We start from the raw sequence: 19,657 nt of genomic DNA on the forward strand, positions 1-19,657 counted from the left end.
CAAAAATTACATTCACAAGTGCTTATTTAAGTACACCCTGGTTGGTGCAAACTATAGTGCGACAGGCTGCTGGTTTTATTTGCATACTTTAGCCTTGGAAATAACATGCACGAAGGGTACTGTGATCAGTGCTGCATGCAGTATTACGGCTTTGAAACTTGGCACTGGCAATTAGTACCAGTGCCTGATACATGGTGATGTTCTGCACCTATACACGGGTAAGCAACTGAGCTGTGAGCACGAAAGTGATACACGGCATGTACTAACTGGGTCAGAACATGAGTTCCTTCATAAGGCTAATTAAATTTGTGCATTGCCTGTAACTTACACACATTCTGGGAAATCACGATTGGAGCTTGCCAGTGCTTTACATGGAATTATAGAACAAGCATTTACAATGCAACGGTCTCGACTTTGCAAATGTTAGAGCTGTTGGCATTGTAAATGGCATTTTTTCTCTATGTGTTGTTTTTGAAAACAGATAAATAAATGGCATTGCCATTTACAATGACAATAGCTTAATCTCTCGCAAATGTGAGTAGTTAATAGTTGTAGTAGAGTTGGTAGTAGATAGAGCGAGTAGTATAGTGATTTGAGAGTAGAGAGTAGTAGAGAGTGAGTAGTAGAGAATGAGTAGTAGAGAAGTAGAGAGTAGTGGTGAGTAGAGTAGTAGAGAGCAGTAGAGCTAGTAGTATAGAGTTAGTAGAGTTGTAGATAGTAGAGAGTGAATAGTAGAGTAAGTAATAGTGAGTAGTGGAGTTGGAGGGTAGAGTTGGAGGGTAGAGTTGGAGGGTAGAGTTGGAGGGTAGAGTTGGAGGGTAGAGTTGGAGGGTAGAGTTGGAGGTTGGAGTTGGAGGTTGGAGTTGGAGGTTGGAGTTGGAGGTTGGAGTTGGAGGTTGGAGTTCGAGGTTGGAGTTCGAGGTTGGAGTTGATGGGTGGAGTTGATGGGTGGAGTTGGAGTTGATGGGTGGAGTTGTTGGGTGGAGTTGAAGGGTGAAGTTGAAGGGTGGAGTTGAAGGGTGGAGTTGAAGGGTGGAGTTGAAGGGTGGAGTTGAAGGGTGGAGTTGAAGGGTGGAGTTGGAGTTATAGGGTGGAGTTGTAGAGTGGAGTTGTAGAGTGGAGTTGTAGAGAGGTGTTGTAGAGTGGAGTTGTAGAGTGGAGTTGTAGAGTGGAGTTTGAGTTGGAGGGTGGAGTTGGAGTTGTGAGTTGGAGTTGGAGTGTGAAGTTGGAGGGCGGAGTTGGAGGCAGATTTTCCCTGTGGAAATCCCTCTGAGTTTTACCTGAATAAATGTTTCTGTGTTCTGTTGCCCACCACGTGTGACATCGATTCTGGTGCACGCACCAGTGTAAAGATGAGTCATTATTACTGGTAAAGAGGGGGAGGGGCGGAGCGGGAGGGCGGGAGGAGGTTTCCCAGGTATTTCAACAAACGCGTGCATCAACGCCTCGTGACAAACATCTGGAGAGGAACCGGGTGCTATTAATTACCCCTCTGAGCTATTTTCAATCCCCACCGCAATATGCCTCCTTACTGCTCTGATTAATAGGAGCTGACGGAGAGCCTAATGGGGCGATGGACAAGACAGCAAAGATGAAAAGAGGGCAGGCCACGGACCAAAGAGGCTGGGGTGTGGCTAACAAAAGTACAGTTGGGCGCAGTAGCACCAGAGCGTTTTCTTTTGTCTATTCCCTGCGTGTGCTTCACTTCAAAAACGTTAGCTCTTTTAATTGGATCCTGTGAATAAAGTATGCAAAAAAACATTCAACGCCCATGAACAATGAATACATATAAAACCTGCTGATAACACAGATCCAAGCATCAATAAACCTCTTTCAATAAAGCAACAATGAAAATAGTTCAGGTCTGCCAAAAGTATAACTCACACAAATCAAAGACCAACATGAACAGCTAGCTTCTTACAAATAAAACAAGACGGGCAGAGAAAGTGGAGACACGGAGAAGAGGCGTTGAGAGCTTTGCCGTGAAATAGATCCAAAAAAAAAAAAGCTTGAGAGTGGTGCGCACACGCGCCACTGCGAGCATATGTCTTCAATTATTGCGGCCGTCACGGCCGTGATAATTGAAGACATATGGGTTTTGGTGCGCGTAACAGACACCAATAGGCCATAGGCGGAGCTATGCTACCGTGTATGGCCTATTGCGTGTTCTGTTAAAAAACAGCACGCACGAAAAGCCCAATCAAAATGGACATTGGAAATAACTCGCACGAGCTGTGTGGAATTTCCAGGTCCATTTTTGAAACCCCATCAAAAGGGCTCGCTTCGCGTGCCCTAAAAATGCATACATGTCCAACAGTAAATACATCAGGAGTGATTGGGACACTCTGAAGACCGCTAACTCTTCCACAGGTCTCAGTAACGTTTATTTCACAGTCTCACTAACGCAGAATTGAAAAATTTTCAATATTATTTACAACAAAGCCACTTGCTACTCATTTATCTTACACAGCTAAAAGCCATTGACAAAGCCAATAGTCAGTTGCTGAGTTATATTTAATGCAAAAACAATGCAATCAAAGAAAGCTCAGAGGAACCAAAATACCGATCTAGAGACACACTATAGGAATCACAGAATGTGTGTATAGTTGCAGAAGCCACGCCCTTATTACAACCCCCTCCCCTCACACAGGCATACTTTTTTATCCCGCTTAAAGTCCTGCATTAGTGGAATTTAAAACAAACATATATGTCCTGATGAGGAGGTGCTTTAACTTTGATTTGGAGCTAAAAACGCCCTTTGTCGATGTTGATTTGTAGACATTATTTCTATTGACTGGACTGGTGCCATAATCCTACTATTGTAATCAAATACTGCATAAGTGTAGTGACAGTTAGAAGTGGTGTAAAGGTGTTGTAAATGCATGTAAACAATAGTTGTAGAATAATACTAGAAGGATGCCTCCACCCATTAAGTCAATAGGCAGTTTTCATCAGCATTTTCCATTCACATATTTTAATAGTAGGTGCTTGCTTCGAGAGAAAACAACTTTAGCTTCATCGCGGCCATCATTTAGTACATCTCATTTAACTACACGACGTATAAAACGATTAACAATTTCCACAAGACCTACAGTTCCCCACCTCCAGGGGCCAAGATAAGTATCCAACTTTCCACGTACACACAGCATTAGCACGATGCGATACAGGACGCACACGCGCGCGTAGCAAAATCCAGCCTCAATGATCATGTTTCCATATTCTGACAGGAACACATAAAAAAATCAACCCCCACCCACATGCAGCACGTGTACTGGCTTGAATTTATACGGCCCGCCAAGGATTGCTTTGAACCACAACTCCCCGCTTTCTCGCACCAGTTCTCCAGCATCGCCTTAATGGCGTTGGCTGGTCTCTGGATCACTTCTCCAGCGGCGATGCGGTTCACAACTGTCTCATCCAGCCGTCGGATTACCCCAGCCATGGGTGCCATGGCCCCACAGAGCTCAACGAGGAGGCCTCGCCTGCTGACCGCCTCACAGCGACAGCACAAGCCTTTCACCAGCGCTGGATGTTTACAGCGACGTCACTACCACCGGAACACCGCCATTGGATAGAAAGAGGAAACACAAACAAGCTGTGATGAGATGTACCGGAAGTTTGGGAACGTCATGCCGTTGTGGGGCGGGACTTCCGTATTCTGAAGCCCGCGGCTCCAATGCCTGAGGGAGAGCCGCCGCGGAGCCTGCAGCAGTCCGGAGTGGCGCCAATGCGGTGAGTGGAGTGGGGGGTCCCTGTATGTGTGTGTATGTGTGTGCGTGTGTGTGTGTGTATGCGCATGTGCGTGCCTTTGGCCGGCCTAAGTACGCTGTGTGTGCGCGCGCAGTTTATAGCGTAAGCGCGTCCACAGACCCTGGTAGGCTCGTGCATCGCTTTGTCTCCCTTGAGAGACAACTCGGCGACAATAGGTCTCGAGAGCAAGACCTAAAAAGGTACTAACTATTTAGAGCACCTCTTTGCTTTAAAGAAGTGCAGGCACTCTGCCATTAAATGAGTCACTCTGTTTGGCTTTGAAACGGGGTTTCAAGTCAAGTATATTCCATCCAGGGAAGAAGTTTGCAGCTACGATTTCTATCCACTAAAACCAGCACTAAATCTCTTTGGCAAACTCCACAATTCTAGTTTGCCCACCTAGAGACCGGGGTCCCTTTCATGAATTGCTGCACTGGCTCAGCGGGGAGTCAAGTACATGTTTTTGCGAGTCTGAAGTTTTAAATTTCAGACATACGGAATTGTTCCGACTTATTGCGTGAATTTAGACAAAGAAGCCTGTAATGGAGAGACGTTAAATGCTCGCTGTTTCTGACTTGTGCTGATTCATGTATTGAGTCAGAGAATTTCCATGTTATATATGAGCTTTCGACGCATCACATAAAATGACAAGCATTGGCAATGCAATAGGACTTGCATTTACGCGAGACCTATTGCACATTCCATTACAGACAATGGGGGGGAGGGCACGGACAATGGCAGTGCAGGCGGGGGTGAAGGGGGCACAATGGAGTGCTCACAGTCCACGTACCGTGTAACACTCGAAGTAAAGGGGACAGTAGCCATGGGAGGTGACAAATTACGACATAGCCATCATAAGGAGGGACTAACAAGCCTCAAAATGAATCAGAAGACAGCATTTACGAAGGACAAAGACACAAGGAAGCAACGGTCCATATGGCCATAAAACGGCCCACAAACTGTTAAAAACCTGTCCACAAACTATTCTGTGAGATCAGCCAATCGGGCACGGCCTGATTGCCCTGTAGGTCAGTCCAACCCTGGCTCTCTGTACTATTCACTAAAGGGTGGACATTCATCAATCATTCTGAGAAGAAGAGCTTTGAGACTGTAACAAAGAGCCCGGGCCGGCGGAGGGGATTATCAATGAGAGCGAATGGTGTGTCGGTTATTCAAGTACACCTCCCTCTTTACCTTTCCTCCAGAATGAGTGGCCAACAGACGATGAGGAGTTGTGGAACATACACAGGGACGAAAGCGAGGATGGCCCTTTTAACTATGCGAACATGGACTTCATGTACACACCTGCGGATGACGTAGGTTCCACGGGATCAGTGAATAAGACGGAAGAGAGAACACTGGCGTGTGACGTCACCGACGAGCGGCTGGTTTGCAAGGGAGAGCTGGTGAATCGAGGAGGAAATGGACCACACAAGACCGAGGCGAAAACGAGAGGTACCGAAGAACTGAAGAAGGAGGATCCTGTGCCTGGAGGCCAACGTTTCTGTGCATCGCCCAGCCACACTCAACGAGGAGGAGTGTGGCTCAGCCAGGTGCGTCACCGCGTGTCGGGCTGGTTGGGGAGGCGGGGAAAGGCTGTAGTTGACTGCCACGAGTAAAAAGCTGATGGCTTTGTAAATCTATGTAAATAGCGTCTCACTGGCTTAAACCCCTCGCCACGTTACCCGCACTTCCCTCACTCACACCACCCTGTTGTTGTGTATATATTATTTGTATATACACTCATGCACTGGTGTTCCCTCAGTACCCCGATTCCTATAGTGGGAATAACAAACTCAAAGAAAAGAAACTAACAGTGGTATTTCTTTCCTCTCTCGCATGTCCCGTGGAGGAGAGCCTCACAGAGGGTATTCAACCAGAGACCTTTCACCCGTCACCAGAAGACCACCTGAGGACTTAGTAACAACGGACCCCGCGTTCTTAGCCCGGGAGAGACTTACTTTTAGAAAGAAAAAATCCCTTGGTAAAATAAAACCTTATATCCCATGACCTGGCCTCCGTGCTGTTCCACCCACCCCGCCACAACTGGTGTCAGAAGTGGGATTTTCCCCTTCTACCCCTACCCCGGAGATGGATCAGCTCATGCAGCACTTGATAAAAGGGCAGGAGAAACTGGAATGGGCCATTGACCGACAAATGACTTCAGCTCAAGCCGACCGAGAGGTATTCAAGAACACCATGGCCGCTCAGATAGAAGGTCTCCAAACTGCCTTAAAAGAGCCCAGAAGTACCCCAGTACCACCCCCGTCTGGGGTATCATTACAAAAATAATGTAAACGGCGAAGATCCTGACACCTTCTTGACAAATTTTGAAAGGGCTGCAAGTGCATGTGGATGGCCCAAAGTAAAATGGCCCTTCTTCTTAGCACCTTTATTATCTGGTGAGGCACAAGCTGCCTATCAGGTAGCGAACGCCACAGGAGTGACGCCCTACCAAGAGATAAAAACCATAATAATTGACCACCTTGGCTTAGACGCTGAAGCCTATAGGGTCAGGTTTAGAAGAGAGAAAGGGATCCCTGAGGAGAACCCAAAGACTCTATACTTCTGTTTAAAGTCCGCAGCAGACAAATGGATACAACCGGAAGGCAAGAGTAAACAAGAAATAATGGAATGCATATATTTAGAGCAATTCATGGAAGCTCTTCCCTATGGGACTCAAAGATGGCTTAAGCAACACTCTGGTTTAACACCAACCCAAGCTATTGAGATGGCCTCTACCTTTGCCCGTGCACAACCAAGAGCCGTAGCCTGGGACTTAGAGAAAACCTCTAAAACGACACCTATAGCAAAAGGAGATAAAAAGGCCAAAGGGGGCTTCGAACTGCAGAAGCCGAAACCAATCAAAGTGGAGTTACCTGTGAGAGGACCACAATGTTTTGACTGTGGAGAGTGGGGGCACATAGCTTGTCTATGTCCCCGGAGAAAACCGCTAGAAGGACCCATGGAGGTGGGCTACGCTCCAAAGGCAGTGCTGTACACAGAGGAGTTTGGTCCATCCTTCTATGTATGTGTTTTGGTCAATCATAAGTGGGTCAGAGCCTTGTTAGACTCAGGGTGCCACCAATCGGTTATACAGAAAGTCTTAGTGCACTCTTCCCAGATGCTCCCTGAGACTATAGTTCATATCAGATGTATACATGGAGACGTGAAACCCTATCCACTAGCTGAGTTGTCCATTCATCCGGCAGGAAGGTCCCCTTGTACTGTAAGGGTGGGGGCAGTAGAAGCACTACCTGAGGTTTTGATTTTAGGGATAGACAACCCTGACTTTTTGGCCCTTTTTCAGGCTAAGGTGAGGACGACAGAAAAAACGAAGGACCCTCCTAAAACAGCTTTCATAGTCGCAGAACCGTGGTTGTTGGACCGCAGTTTCCGTTTTGCCCAGGCAAATGATAACACACTATTTAATGCCTGGGAATTAGCCCATGCATATCAAAACAATACAGGCACTTCCTATCCAAGGTTTCTCATAGATAATGATCTGTTGTACCGGGAGGGAAAAGCAGGAGAGAGTCGTCGGCTTCTTGTACCAAAAGCTTTCAGAGACCAAATACTCTTTTATGCCCATACCCATCTAACAGCAGGCCATTCAGGGTCCGAGAAAACTATCCAGAATATAGTGAAATGGTTCTACTGGCCGGGCATATATAAAGAAGCCACTGAATACTGCAGAACCTGCGAGGTGTGTCAGAAACGCAATCTAAGCAAACCACCAGCGGTACCCCTACAACCTTTACCCATTATCGGACAACCATTCGAGAGAGTGGGGATGAAAATAGGTCCACTCCCTAAGTCCTCTAAAGGGAATTCATACGCATTAGTGATAATCAACTATGCCACACGTTTTCCTGAGGCTTTTCCTCTTAGGGACCCCACTACGAAAAATATAGCAGAGAAATTCGTGAACTATTCTCCCGGGTGGGATTCCCCAAAGAAGTGATAACGGACCAGGGAACACCATTCGTTTCCAAACTCATGAAAGAAGTTAGCAAAACCTTAGATCTTAAACAAATACATACCTCAGCATACCACCTCCAGACCGACGGTCTTGTGGAAAGGTATAACCGTACACTGAAAACAACACTAAGAAAGATGCTCACCCTGGAAAACAAAGATCGGGAATTGCTGCTACCGTTGGCCCTCTATGTGTTAAGAGCACAAGTTCAAAGCAGTACAGGTTATTCGGCATTTGAACTGTTGTATGGGAGGCAACCCCGATCCCTATTAGAAATAACTCGAGAGGCTTTGGAAAAGGAGGACGTGAATGAATCAAAAACTCTCCTAGAATATACCCAACAATTAAAGAGTAAACTAGGGAAGCTAAGGGACTTAGCATATTCAAACATAGAGAGAAATCAACAAAAACAGAAACAGACCTATGATAAGAGGAAAAAGTGGAGGAAATTGTCAATTGGGGATTGGGCTTTAGTTCTTTTACCCTCATCCTCACAAAAATTCCAAAGGGAATGGAAGGGTCCCTACCGAGTCATAGAAACCATAGGCCATACAACATATCGTTTGCAGATATCACCCTCCCGGAAGCAGTGCTTCCATATAAATCTCCTAAAGAAATGGTTAGGTCCCATACCCAAGAATAATCAATTTGGGTTACCCCCATACACAAGTCAGTCTACATTAAGCGCATTTCCAGTGAATGAGGAACTGTCCTCGGAAATGAAGAACGAGTTAAGGACTGTTCTTCAGGTCTTTTCTGAGGTGTTCTCGGACCTTCCAGGACACACAACGGTGGCAGAGCATAAAATTGAGACAGAGCCGGGAAAACAAGTAAAAATCAAACCATACAGAATACCAGCAGCTAGGCGACAAGACATCAAAAGAGAAGTCCAAGAGATGTTAAGACTGGGGGTGATTAGACTGTCCCAGAGCAGTTGGTCATCTCCCATAGTAATGGTACCAAAGCCAGACGCACCACCAGGTTCTGCATGGACTTCCGCGCTCTAAATGCCATATCCTCATTCGATGCCTTTCCCATACCAAGAGTGGATGAGCTAATCGAGAGAATAGGGGAGGCTAGTTTTATCACCACATTGGACCTGACAAAAGGCTATTGGCAGGTACCGCTCCGAGAAGAGGATCGGTGTAAAACAGCTTTTTCTACCGATGATGGCCTCTTCGAATTTAATGTCTTGCCATTCGGACTTCATGGTGCTCCAGCAACGTTTCAGAGATTAATGAATAAGGTCTTACAGTCCTATACGTCATTTTGCTCGGGGTATCTAGATGATATAGTAGTTTTTAGTAACTCTTGGCCTGAGCACTTGGTACACCTTCAAACAGTCCTCTCGGCTCTAAGAAAAGCTGGCTTACACATCAATGCGAAAAACTCAAGGGCTGCTTACTCCAAGGTAAAATACCTGGGCTTTATGCTTGGGGATGGAGTCATCGCACCCCAAGAGGAGAAAATAAAAGCCATAGTAGCTACCCCTTTCCCCTCCTCAAAGAGAAACCTAAGAGCCTTTTTGGGGTTAATAGGTTACTACAGACGCTTTTTGCCCAATTTCGCTGAAATGGCCAGTCCTCTTACTGACCTACTTAAGAAAGAGGTACATCCTACACGTCTTCAGCAACCCACGGCAGAAGCCAGACAGGCTTTCGAAAGCCTAAAAACTGCCATAACAACCAGCCCAGTTGTCGTAGCTTCAAATTTTTGTGAAACTCTTGGCCACAGATGTGTCAGATACTGGCATAGGGGCGGTACTCTCACAGAAGGGAAAAGATAACCAGGAACATCCCATCCTTTTCATAAGCAGAAAACGACATCGTAGAGAGGCGAAGTACCCTACAATAGAGAGGGAATGCTTAGCCATACGGTGGGCCATAGAAAAGCTGAAGTACTATCTGGAAGGAAAAGCTTTTGTACTGTACACTGATCACGCGCCACTACAGTGGATGTACAGAAATAAGTCACAAAATGCGAGACTCCTGAGGTGGTTCCTATATTTGCAGCCCTACTCCTTTGTCATCAGACACAAGAAAGGTAGAGAGAATGGCAATGCGGATTTCCTATCCAGGAATTTTCCTCTCCCCGAGCGGGAGAATCCGGGGATGGAGGAATGTAACAAAGAGCCCGGGCTGGCGGAGGGGATTATCAATGAGAGCGAATGGTGGGTCGCTAATACAAGTACACCTCCCTCTTTACCTTTCCCTCAGAATGAGTGGCCAACAGACGATGAGGAGTTGTGGAACATACACAGCGACGAAAGCGAGGATGGCCCCTTTAACTATGCGTACATGGACTTCATGTACACGCCTGCGGATGACTGGGTTCCACGGGATTGTTGAAAAAGATGGAAGAGAGAACACCGGCGTGTGACGTCACCGACGAGCGGCTGGTTTGCAAGGGAGAGCTGGTGAATCGAGGAGGAGAAGAACCGCACGAGACAGAGGCGAAAACGAGAGGTACCGAAGAACTGAAGAAGGAGGTTCTTGTGCCTGGAGGCCAACGTTTCTGTGCATCGCCCAGCCACACTCAACGATGAGTGTGGCTCAGCCAGGTGCGTCACCGTGTGTCCGGCTGTTTGGGGAGGCGGGGAAAGGATGTAGTTGACTGCCACGAGTAAAACGCTGATATCTTTGTATATCTCTGTAAGTAGCGTCTCACTGGCTTAAACCCCTCCCCACGTTACCCGCACTTCCCTCACTCACACCACCCTGTTGTTGTGTATATAGTATTTGTATATACACTCATGCACTGGTGTTCCCTCACTACCCCGGTTCCTATAGTGGGAATAACAAACTCAAAGAAAAGAAACTGACAGTGGTATTTCTTTCCTCTCTCGCATGTCCCTCGGAGGAGAGCCTCACAGAGGGTATTCAACCAGAGACCTTTCACCCATCGCCAGAAGACCGCTTGAGAACTTAGTAACAACGGACCCCGCTTTCTTGGCCCGGGAGAGACTTACTTTGAGAAAGAAAAAAACCCTTGGTAAAATAAAACCTTATATCCCAAGACCTGGTCTCCGTGCTGTTCCATCTACCCGCCACAGAGAAAAAGACAGGATAACAGACAGGAGCACTGCAGTCTGCTCTATGTAGCAGCCCTCTCTCATCAGAGGACAAGATGTCTCACCTGGTACTTATTTTCAGCAGGTCTGCAAAACCCCAAACTGCCAAAGTCAGGCACAGCATGCACAGACGTACCTTACCTAATCGATGGGCACATCTAAAGAACGTCCTAAAGAATAAGTAGATGTAATATGGATCCATTTTCGCATGCTCAATAGTCTCAGCAGACTGGCCCTAGAACGAGCAGCGTACCAAGGAAATTGGTAGAGCTGGAGGGTCTAGTCTGTGCAGGTGGGTCAGGAAAATAACTTTCTGTTTTCTTAAATGATCACAGCTTAAATATTTATTACAGATAATTGAACTGACCACTCCTAAAGTGGAACCTAAGATTACATCATGACTTAATTTTGAGCACTTTCTTAAAATAAGAGCTATATTTTATGAACAGAATATTATACTTTCCTAAAAACACAGACAGGATTGGCTGTCCCACAAGCAAGTCACACTTGTTGAAATTCTTAGACAACAATGAAATAGAACCATTGCAGAAAAAATCTAACACATACCTGTGTTATCTTCTCTACTGCTGGGAAGCTGTGCTTTTCAAAATGTTCAGCTATGTTCAGGAAAGTGTGACGTTCCAGATGACGACAGTTACTGAGGACAATTAAAAGCCTTTGTTCCTATAAACAAATAGTTTTACAACCTATTAAGAAAGCAAACATCTAAATGAAAGCATTCTAAAATAAAATAACAGAGCAGGGAAAACTGGTATCTTTATTTATTTAATAAGGCAATTAACAGTATGAAGTAGAAGCAACTCAACAAGACGACTGGTACCTAAGATTTTCCCAGATTGATGGTTTTGTTTCCACTATTAGTTGTATCATTTACAATACCTTGTTCTATTTTAATTTTACTTCAAATTTTTCCACATACTGCAAACGTGAAAAGCAAGAAATGAGGTTAATACTACAAATGAAACACCTAGTAGAAAGTGGATAGCTTGAAAGGTACACTCAATAGTGTCCCGTTGCTTAGTTTCTATTGAAGAAAACAGATCCCTTTCAGTAAACCTTCTTCTGGTAGATACTCTACATACCTACAAAGTTCTAATCTTTGAATGCCCATCCAAAGAACAGATCTAACCTAGAAATAATCACCAGCTGCAGTGGAACCTTGGATGGGATAACGCAGGCAGGATCCAAGGACGTTGTGTCTTATGCCTTTACTGGCTTAAAAGAATATTATCATTGTCACAGATCATTACTTCAGAGCTTTGGGAACATTCATATTGAGTTCTATTTTATACCCTCTTCCACTTTTCTTGAGAGATACAGTCCAGGTTTGCATATGTATGCTTTCTTTGCCATCCATTCACCTATCTTTTTAGGGACCATATGAGAGTTCTCACATGGAACAGGGGAGTTATTTGCACACTTTATGTCAAAGCACAACTTCACTTTCTCCCACCTTCTAGATTCCTTCTTCGCCACAAGTATCCTCACCTGCCTGAAGAAGAAACTACAGAGTTATCATAAAATGCCCTGGCAGTCGCTGCGCATCCCATGAACTCACAGGAGTAGGATGATTACATAAGGATTCTCCTGTTAGGCCCTCCTTTATGTTCTGTTTCTGCTTACTTTATAGTATTTCCCATAGGAATACATCTCCTTTTCCCTCAATCCGGACCCTGAAGTTGTTGGGCTTTAGCATCGTACTGGGATGATTGTCCCTTCAATAGGAATCTTGTGCAATACTGGCATTTAGCCCTAAGAACTCAGTGTATGACTCCAAGCAGCCCACGGGCTGGTTTCCTATGTTCCATAATGTCTTTGCCACCCTTTCCTTCAGAGAGGGCAAGCTTGGGAAGGTGATCTGCAGTGCAAACAATGACCCATTCCAATCTTGCTTCTCCTGCGGTCGTACGTCTGGTGTGTTCAACTCAACAGGTGCAGGGTTCTGTCTGCCTAATGCGTCTTCCGGATATGGAGATTAGGCAGTAGCAGGTAAATGTATGACTGCTCCCCTGTGTCAGAAAGTGCCAGCATTGCAGCTTCTATTGCAGATCTGTTCAGCTTCTCCTGATCTAACCATATGGACCCATAAAGAAACCACATTTCAATAGTTTCATCCCTTTTCAGTGTACCAGGGAGCTAAGGAGGAAAGAATATAGAATAAATGTGGCGAAGAGAGTATCCCACAATTTTATTTTGCTCAGCTACATCTTTTTTTATATCACAGAGAAGTTATAAAAAACCTTCACTAAAAAAGGGGAGAAAGGTTTTCAATGAGGACCACCCAAAAAATGCTACCAAAGTAACTTGTTCTTCTGCTGGATACTTTTTTCCAAGAATCATCATCTTATAATGACTCCTCAGGAATCAGGGGCGGCTCCTCCGCTAAGGCGGAAGAAGGTCACCTCACTGCTCTGAGAGCGTTGGAAAAAGGAAAAACAAAATAATGTTAACATTATTATTATCATTTTATTTTTCGTAGCTGCGGGCTGGGTTGGGGCGGTGCGGGCTGGTGTCACATGGGGAGGAGTGGTTCATGCACTTAAGTGCGCATGACGGTTTGGCCAGCCATCTTAGGCCGGCCAAACAGTCATGCACACTTAGCATGTTCTCCACCGGGCTGTAATACACAGCACCGAACCACGGACCTCAGACCAATCACAATGCTTCTGTCATGGTGAAAGCAGCGTTGTGATTGGGGTTGGGCAGCCTGTGTGCTTCCTGGACTCGTCAGGAACAGAAGCAACGATGGAGAAGAGATGGTGGCGTGAAGAGTTAAGTGGTTTTTATTTTTAACCTTGCCCGCCACCCCTGTTCCCTGCCAGCCGCCACTGCCAGGAATGCCCTCAACAGAAGGTGGATATGACTGCAAAAATATTTTGAAATCAATTAGTCATACCAAACAACCCTTGCAAAGCGACCCTCACTTCTAGAGTGAGAACTTAGCTAATCAAGTCAACACCTGACAGACACCTATCAACAGATTCCCTCTTGTTAGAGCCACCAAAGTCACTGTTGTCTTTGCAGAGTGATCTTAGATCACATCAGATAGATGTGCATCCCTCTCTACTGTCTCCTGAGCACAGGAAAGAAGGAAAAGGGTGGTCAGTTGTCAAATTGTCCCATTTGCCCACTACGACAGTAGATAAGCTTGCAGTGACTGGAACACTATCAACACTGGATAGAATGCCACAATGCTGGTTCCATTGGTCTCAGGAGGCCTCCTTCTCAGCTTCTTCAGCCTTTGAGAAAAATGCATGATGCACGGAGTCTCAGCAAGCACAACATTTTAGCACAAGCAGTGCAGCTGAGGGTCAAAAGATCAGACTTATCTCCTAAATGTCCTAAACTCTCTTGTCTAAGTTAAAACACCTTTTCCACCTTGGCCTACCAACACACTAATAAACTGAAGGCAGTGTAAGAGCTACTCCTGAAGATTGAGGGAGAACCCCAAATCAAACATGAGATCACAGGTTTAATCAAAATGTAGAATTCTTTTTGAGGATGGTGATAACCTGATATCGAATTCCAAATTTATTTGATAGATTTATGATAAATATGCTCATATAAATTACAGAATGAAATATGCGCACAACTGCAATAAATTATATTTCTCAAAATACATTAATCTCAAACAAAGCAAGAAAAAGCATTGTATACAGAATCGTTAAGAAAATAGTCCCAGAAAGAAATACAACCACTGCACAAAATAATTAATGAAATGACACCAAAATCACAGATCCAGAAAAAAAACTTTTAAATAGGTTCAGAATTCATGCAGCAATTAAATGTATCTGTTTCTATACATAAAATCAAAATACAAAGTAAAATGCATGCTCCTTCATGAAAGCATGGCAGTTAAACTTAAAAACAAAATCTTTATTGTGTTGTCTTAATATACTTTTCCCAACGCTTCTCCAATATCAAACGGTTTCAGGGAGAGTAGTGCGTTAGGGGCTCCAATCTGGTAAGAGTCGCACTTTAAAAATACTGTCCGTAAAATCTTTTTACTTTCTATTACAAAATGATCACAATCCCAAAAATAACGCACAATATTGAATCTGACGTTCAGATAACAAAACCAGCAACTAGCATTTGCGGAACCCATAGCTCTAAAACGCTTGCTCCACCAAGAAGCATCAGTCACAATTCTAATTCTCAGAATTGTAACGCGATAAGCCAGTGGTCCTGATAAGGGAAGTTGTGAATCTGAGTTCTGTATATGTGAGTCAATACCACAGCCAGGAGTTCGAGAATTCTATTGATGATGGGGTCAAGTCAAAAAGGTAAAATAACATTTTTAATTGCTTCAAAACAACATCTGCAGTATCAGATAAAAGATTTCACATTGTGCAGGTTCAAGTAGACCACAAACACTACTAGTCCAAACCCCACAAAATTTGAACCAGAATGACTGTGAGAAGTTGGCCTGGTATATGATGCTCACTAGTTCTAGTGATCACCTTGTACCATGCCAAGCAACCCCTATGATGATCGGTTGTAAGTCAACCTTATAGACCAGTTATCCTAGTGGTAACGTGGACAAAGCAGTCTTAGGCTAAACTCTGAAAGGCATGTGAAGCCAGCTGTATTACCATACACAACCCCCTTGAATACCAAATGAAAGGACACCACACAGATATATATTGAAAATATATATATATTTATCAACTACAAATATCCCCTGAACTCTTTATGAGCACAGAAGCACAAGCGTTAAACAAAACACAGTTTAAAATACACAAAAGTTGCACAATATGGATGAGCCCTAGGGGCGACCTAAACCATATACTAAGAAAGTGGTATAAGAGATACCAATCGAAAAGGAAATAGGCCTAGAGCCTTGGGAATCGCTGGAGCTGATCGGGACTAGCAGTGACTAAGTCGGGAAAGGCCCGTGGGACTCGGGTGCAGTGTTTAAAGTGCACGCACTCACCAATGCAATGTCTATGGTGCGTAAAAGTTGTAAAGTTAGTTAGTTAGGAACCTTCCGAGTGACCTAGAAAGCTGAAACTTAAGACACAGGCCCTAGAGGTGTGTACCAGTGTGGGAACACCGGCGTTGCTCAGTTACCTCACTCACAGGAAGCGGGTGCATAGGGTCGAAGTAGTGTCGGGTTTCGTCACGCTGGTCGATGGTGCTTGGAGCTGAAGATGCTGCAGGCGGCTCGATGTGAAGAGTTCCGGTGGATCCAAGGGTGGATCTGAAGTTGTGAAGACCTGAAAGCAGAGGGGACAATGTTCAAAGTCACTAGCCAGTGACTACCGTGGAACCAGATTGGAACCAGGCGATGTCGGGTGCAAACAGGCGTTGAGGTGCAGCTTCTCTCTGCAGCCACGTGGACACCAGGGGTCGAGGACGTCCAGGAGTCAATCACGAGCTGTCCCACGCAGGCTTCTCGCTGTTGGCGGTGTCGGCAACTTGATTGGAGCAAACAGGCCTTGGCTAATGCAAGCCACGCAGGAATCGAAAAAGGCTTATCACTCGGACCAGCAAGGTTAGAGCGGGTGCTCCTTTTTACAGGAGCGAGGGCAAGTCTGGAGCAACCAGACCCGCAGTGTAGTTTGTCGGTTTCGTCGCCAAGATGGCCGCTGACCACGTGGCTAGTGGCCGGGATGGCGCGTCGAGTGGCACAATGCAAAAGGGCCCCACGCAGATCGTGGAGATGCTGGGGGGCTGATCTTCGGTGCAAGGGCTGCTCGGTGGTGGGGGTTCTCTGATGCTGCGCAGTCAGCTTTACGGGTGTCTTCCAAGAGGTGCGGTCCCACGTCTCTCTGTGCCTCCACGGGTCCCTTCTTTGCAGGGACTGTGGATCGGGCTGTGAGAAGTCTGGGAGTCTGGGTCTTGTCAGGCTCTGGGTTAGGGCTCAGGCGGGAGGCAAAGCAGACGTCAAGTTGCTGGTTGGTGCCTGTGTTCACAGGGTGGCCACTCCTAGGCCACAAGGGAGATGCTCTTCAGTCTTCTGTGCAGCAGAATGTCGAAGTCCAGTCGTCTTCTTCGTTTAAAGTTGATTCAGGATGATCTGAGGTGCTATGGCACTGCTCCCACTCTTATTCCCAATCTGAGGGGTGGATCACCTGCTAGGTCCCTCCTCTGGGTGGGACCAGGAAGGGGGGCGGTTACACCCGCTTTCCTTTGTCCAGCTCCTCGCCAGGCCTGGGTCTGGAAAGTCCCAGGACCGGTTTGGACTGGCTTATGCACGAGGAAACCTTGTGTGCCCCGGGCATGTCTCAATCTATTCAGCCCTGTCCTACCCAATACACAAAATCCTGTCTGGGGTGGTGTTCGCACCTCCCAAGGCAGGAAACCCTTTGTCCAAGCCTCCCTCGCTGGAAGGACTCCCAGCAGCAGGAGGTCAGACTTGTGTCTGTGGTGGCAGCATCCATTTTGTGATGCTGAGGCTCTGGTTAACTTTAACCGGGGTTAAGGCTACGCACATGTCGTGCCCCTCTAGGAGGGTGGAATAATATCCCCGTCGACAGATCTGTCGAGGGGATAGTATTCCAAATCGTATGACACCTTACTCGACATGTTTTGATAAAGCCAAACCAAAGTTAGCATATAACCGCGAGGATTATAATGCACTTAAGAGTATATGGTATGGCAATATCCCGGAACAGCTAAGGGAGTTGTTCCCGACAGCTGCAGACAGGCTCAGCTCATGCTAGAGCACCATCTCGCATATTTCCAGGCACTCTGCCTCCAGGATTGATGAGGCCTTCCATAGGAGTGGCTGATAGGAATATATGTGTCCAGTTTAGGTTAGGTATAGGTATACTAAACCTAAGCAAGAGGTGATTACACCAACTTGCCCCAGCTGAGTGATCAGCCAGTTGTGTCAAATATGGAGGCCAGGCCAGGGGTGGCACAATACATGCTGCAGCCCCTGGTAGGCCTTGGATGCACCTATGCCCTGGGTACCTAGGGTACACTGTTCCAGGGGCCAATAAGGTGAACCAGTTCCAATTCGTAATGCGCCTAGAGTACATTGGCAGTAATTTAGAGAGAGAACAGCAGGCTGTGGGTCTGATTAGCAGGCCCACAGCCACATTAAGTCATAAACCAGTGAGGCAAAAAGCAAAAATTTGGGGGGACCATAGGATAGCAGACCCTACTCTCCTACATAACCTCTCCCCCCAAACGCAGGGACATTAGACTAACCTTGACCAGTTGTGTCTTCATGTTCTAAGTGGAAGTACCTGGAGAGACCATCTGCGTTGCCATGGTCAGTCCCTGGGCGGTGCTCCACTGTAAAGTCCATCCCCTGTAGGGAAATGGACCACCTGAGTAGTTTGGGGTTTTCACCCTTCATCTGATTAAGCCATAAGAGGGGCTTATGGTCGGTCTGAATCTTGAAGTGAGTGCCAAACAAGTATGGTCTCAACTTCTTCAGGGCTCACACCACAGCAAAGGCCTCCCTCTCAATGGCTGACCAACGTTTTTCTCTGGGTATCAGCCTTCTGCTAATAAAAGCAATGGGCTGGTCTTGACCATCTACATTAAGCTGTGAAAGCACTGCTCCCACTCCCAACTCAGAAGCATCTGTTTGGACAATGAACTCTCTTGAGTAGTCAGGACTCTTCAGGATAGGTGCAGAGCACATGGCCTTCTTCAGGTCATCAAATGCCTTTTGACAGTTTACTGTCCACTGAACCTTTTTGGGCATCTTCTTGGATGTCAGATCATTAAGAGGAGTCACAATGGACCTATAGTTCTTAACAAACTTCCTGTAGTACCCAGTCAGGCCCAAGAAAGCTCTGACCTGAGTCTGGGTAGTTGGAGGGGACCAGTCCTTGATGGTCTGGATCTTACTCTCCAGTGGTTGAACTTGGCCTCCACCTACAAGGTGACCCAAGTATACAACTTTACTCTGCCCTATCTGGCACTTTGTTGCCTTGATAGTGAGGCTTGCCTTTTGCAGAGCCTCAAGCACTTCCTTCAGGTGGACCAGGTGATCCTCCCAGGTGGAGCTGAAGACAGCAATATCATCCAGATATGCTGCGCAAAAGTCATCCAACCCAGTAAGGACTTGATTCACCAACCTTTGGAAGGTTGCAGGTGCATTTTCAAACCAAAGGGCATTACCACAAATTGATAATGCCCACCTGGGGTAGAAAATGCAGTTTTGACTTTAGACTCCTCAGCTAACCTGATTTGCCAGTAGCCAGCTGTCAAGTCAAATGTGCTCAAATATTTGGCAGAAGCGAACTTGTCAATGAGCTCATCTGCCCTTGGAATAGGGTGTGCATCTGTCCTGGTGACAGCATTGAGTCCTCTGTAATCCACACAGAACCCCATCTCTCTCTTGCCATCTTTGGTGTGAGGTTTGGGGACCAGAACCACTGGGTTAGCCCAGGGGCTCTCCGAAGGCTCAATGACACCTAATTCCAGCATCTTTTGCACCTCAGTCTTAATACAGTCCCTGACGTGGTCAGGATGCCTGTAAATCTAGCTTTTTACAGGAAGACTGTCACCAGTGTCCACCACATGGGTACACCAGTTAGTCTGACTGGGTGTCAAGGAGAACATATGCCTGTATGCCTGCAAAACCTGTCCACAGTCATGTTGCTGATGTTCAGTGAGGCTGCCATCTAAGGCCACACCATCAACTGAGCCATCCTCAGGGTTCTGAGTGAGCAGGTCTGGGAGAGGGTCACTCTCTTCCTCCTGTCCCTCATCTGTAGCCATGAGCAAGCCCATGTCTTCCCTGTTGACATATGCCTTTAGTCTGTTGACATGGAGCACCCTGTGGGGGCTCCTGGGAGTTCCTAGGTCCACCAAGTAGGTAACCTCCCCCTTTCTCTCCAGAATTGTATGGGGTCCAGACCATTTGTCTTGGA

At 46.2% G+C, this 19,657-nt stretch overlaps 1 protein-coding gene across 4 annotated transcripts in view; it reads right to left on the reverse strand.

Annotated features, from left to right (window-relative positions):
- The window catches only part of EXOC2 (exocyst complex component 2), a 1,143,674-nt gene that overhangs the window by 171,840 nt on the left and 952,177 nt on the right, over positions 1–19,657 (reverse strand). For all 4 annotated transcript variants that reach the window (XM_086965054.1, XM_086965056.1, XM_086965057.1 and 1 more), the window contains one exon: positions 11,367–11,483. In XM_086965054.1, the coding sequence (XP_086821180.1) occupies positions 11,367–11,483 (117 nt within the window). The remainder of the gene's footprint in view (positions 1–11,366; positions 11,484–19,657) is intronic.

This window comes from Lissotriton vulgaris, chromosome 4_1 (assembly GCF_964263255.1).
Source record: "Lissotriton vulgaris chromosome 4_1, aLisVul1.2, whole genome shotgun sequence".
NCBI classification, from domain to species: Eukaryota; Metazoa; Chordata; class Amphibia; order Caudata; family Salamandridae; genus Lissotriton; species Lissotriton vulgaris.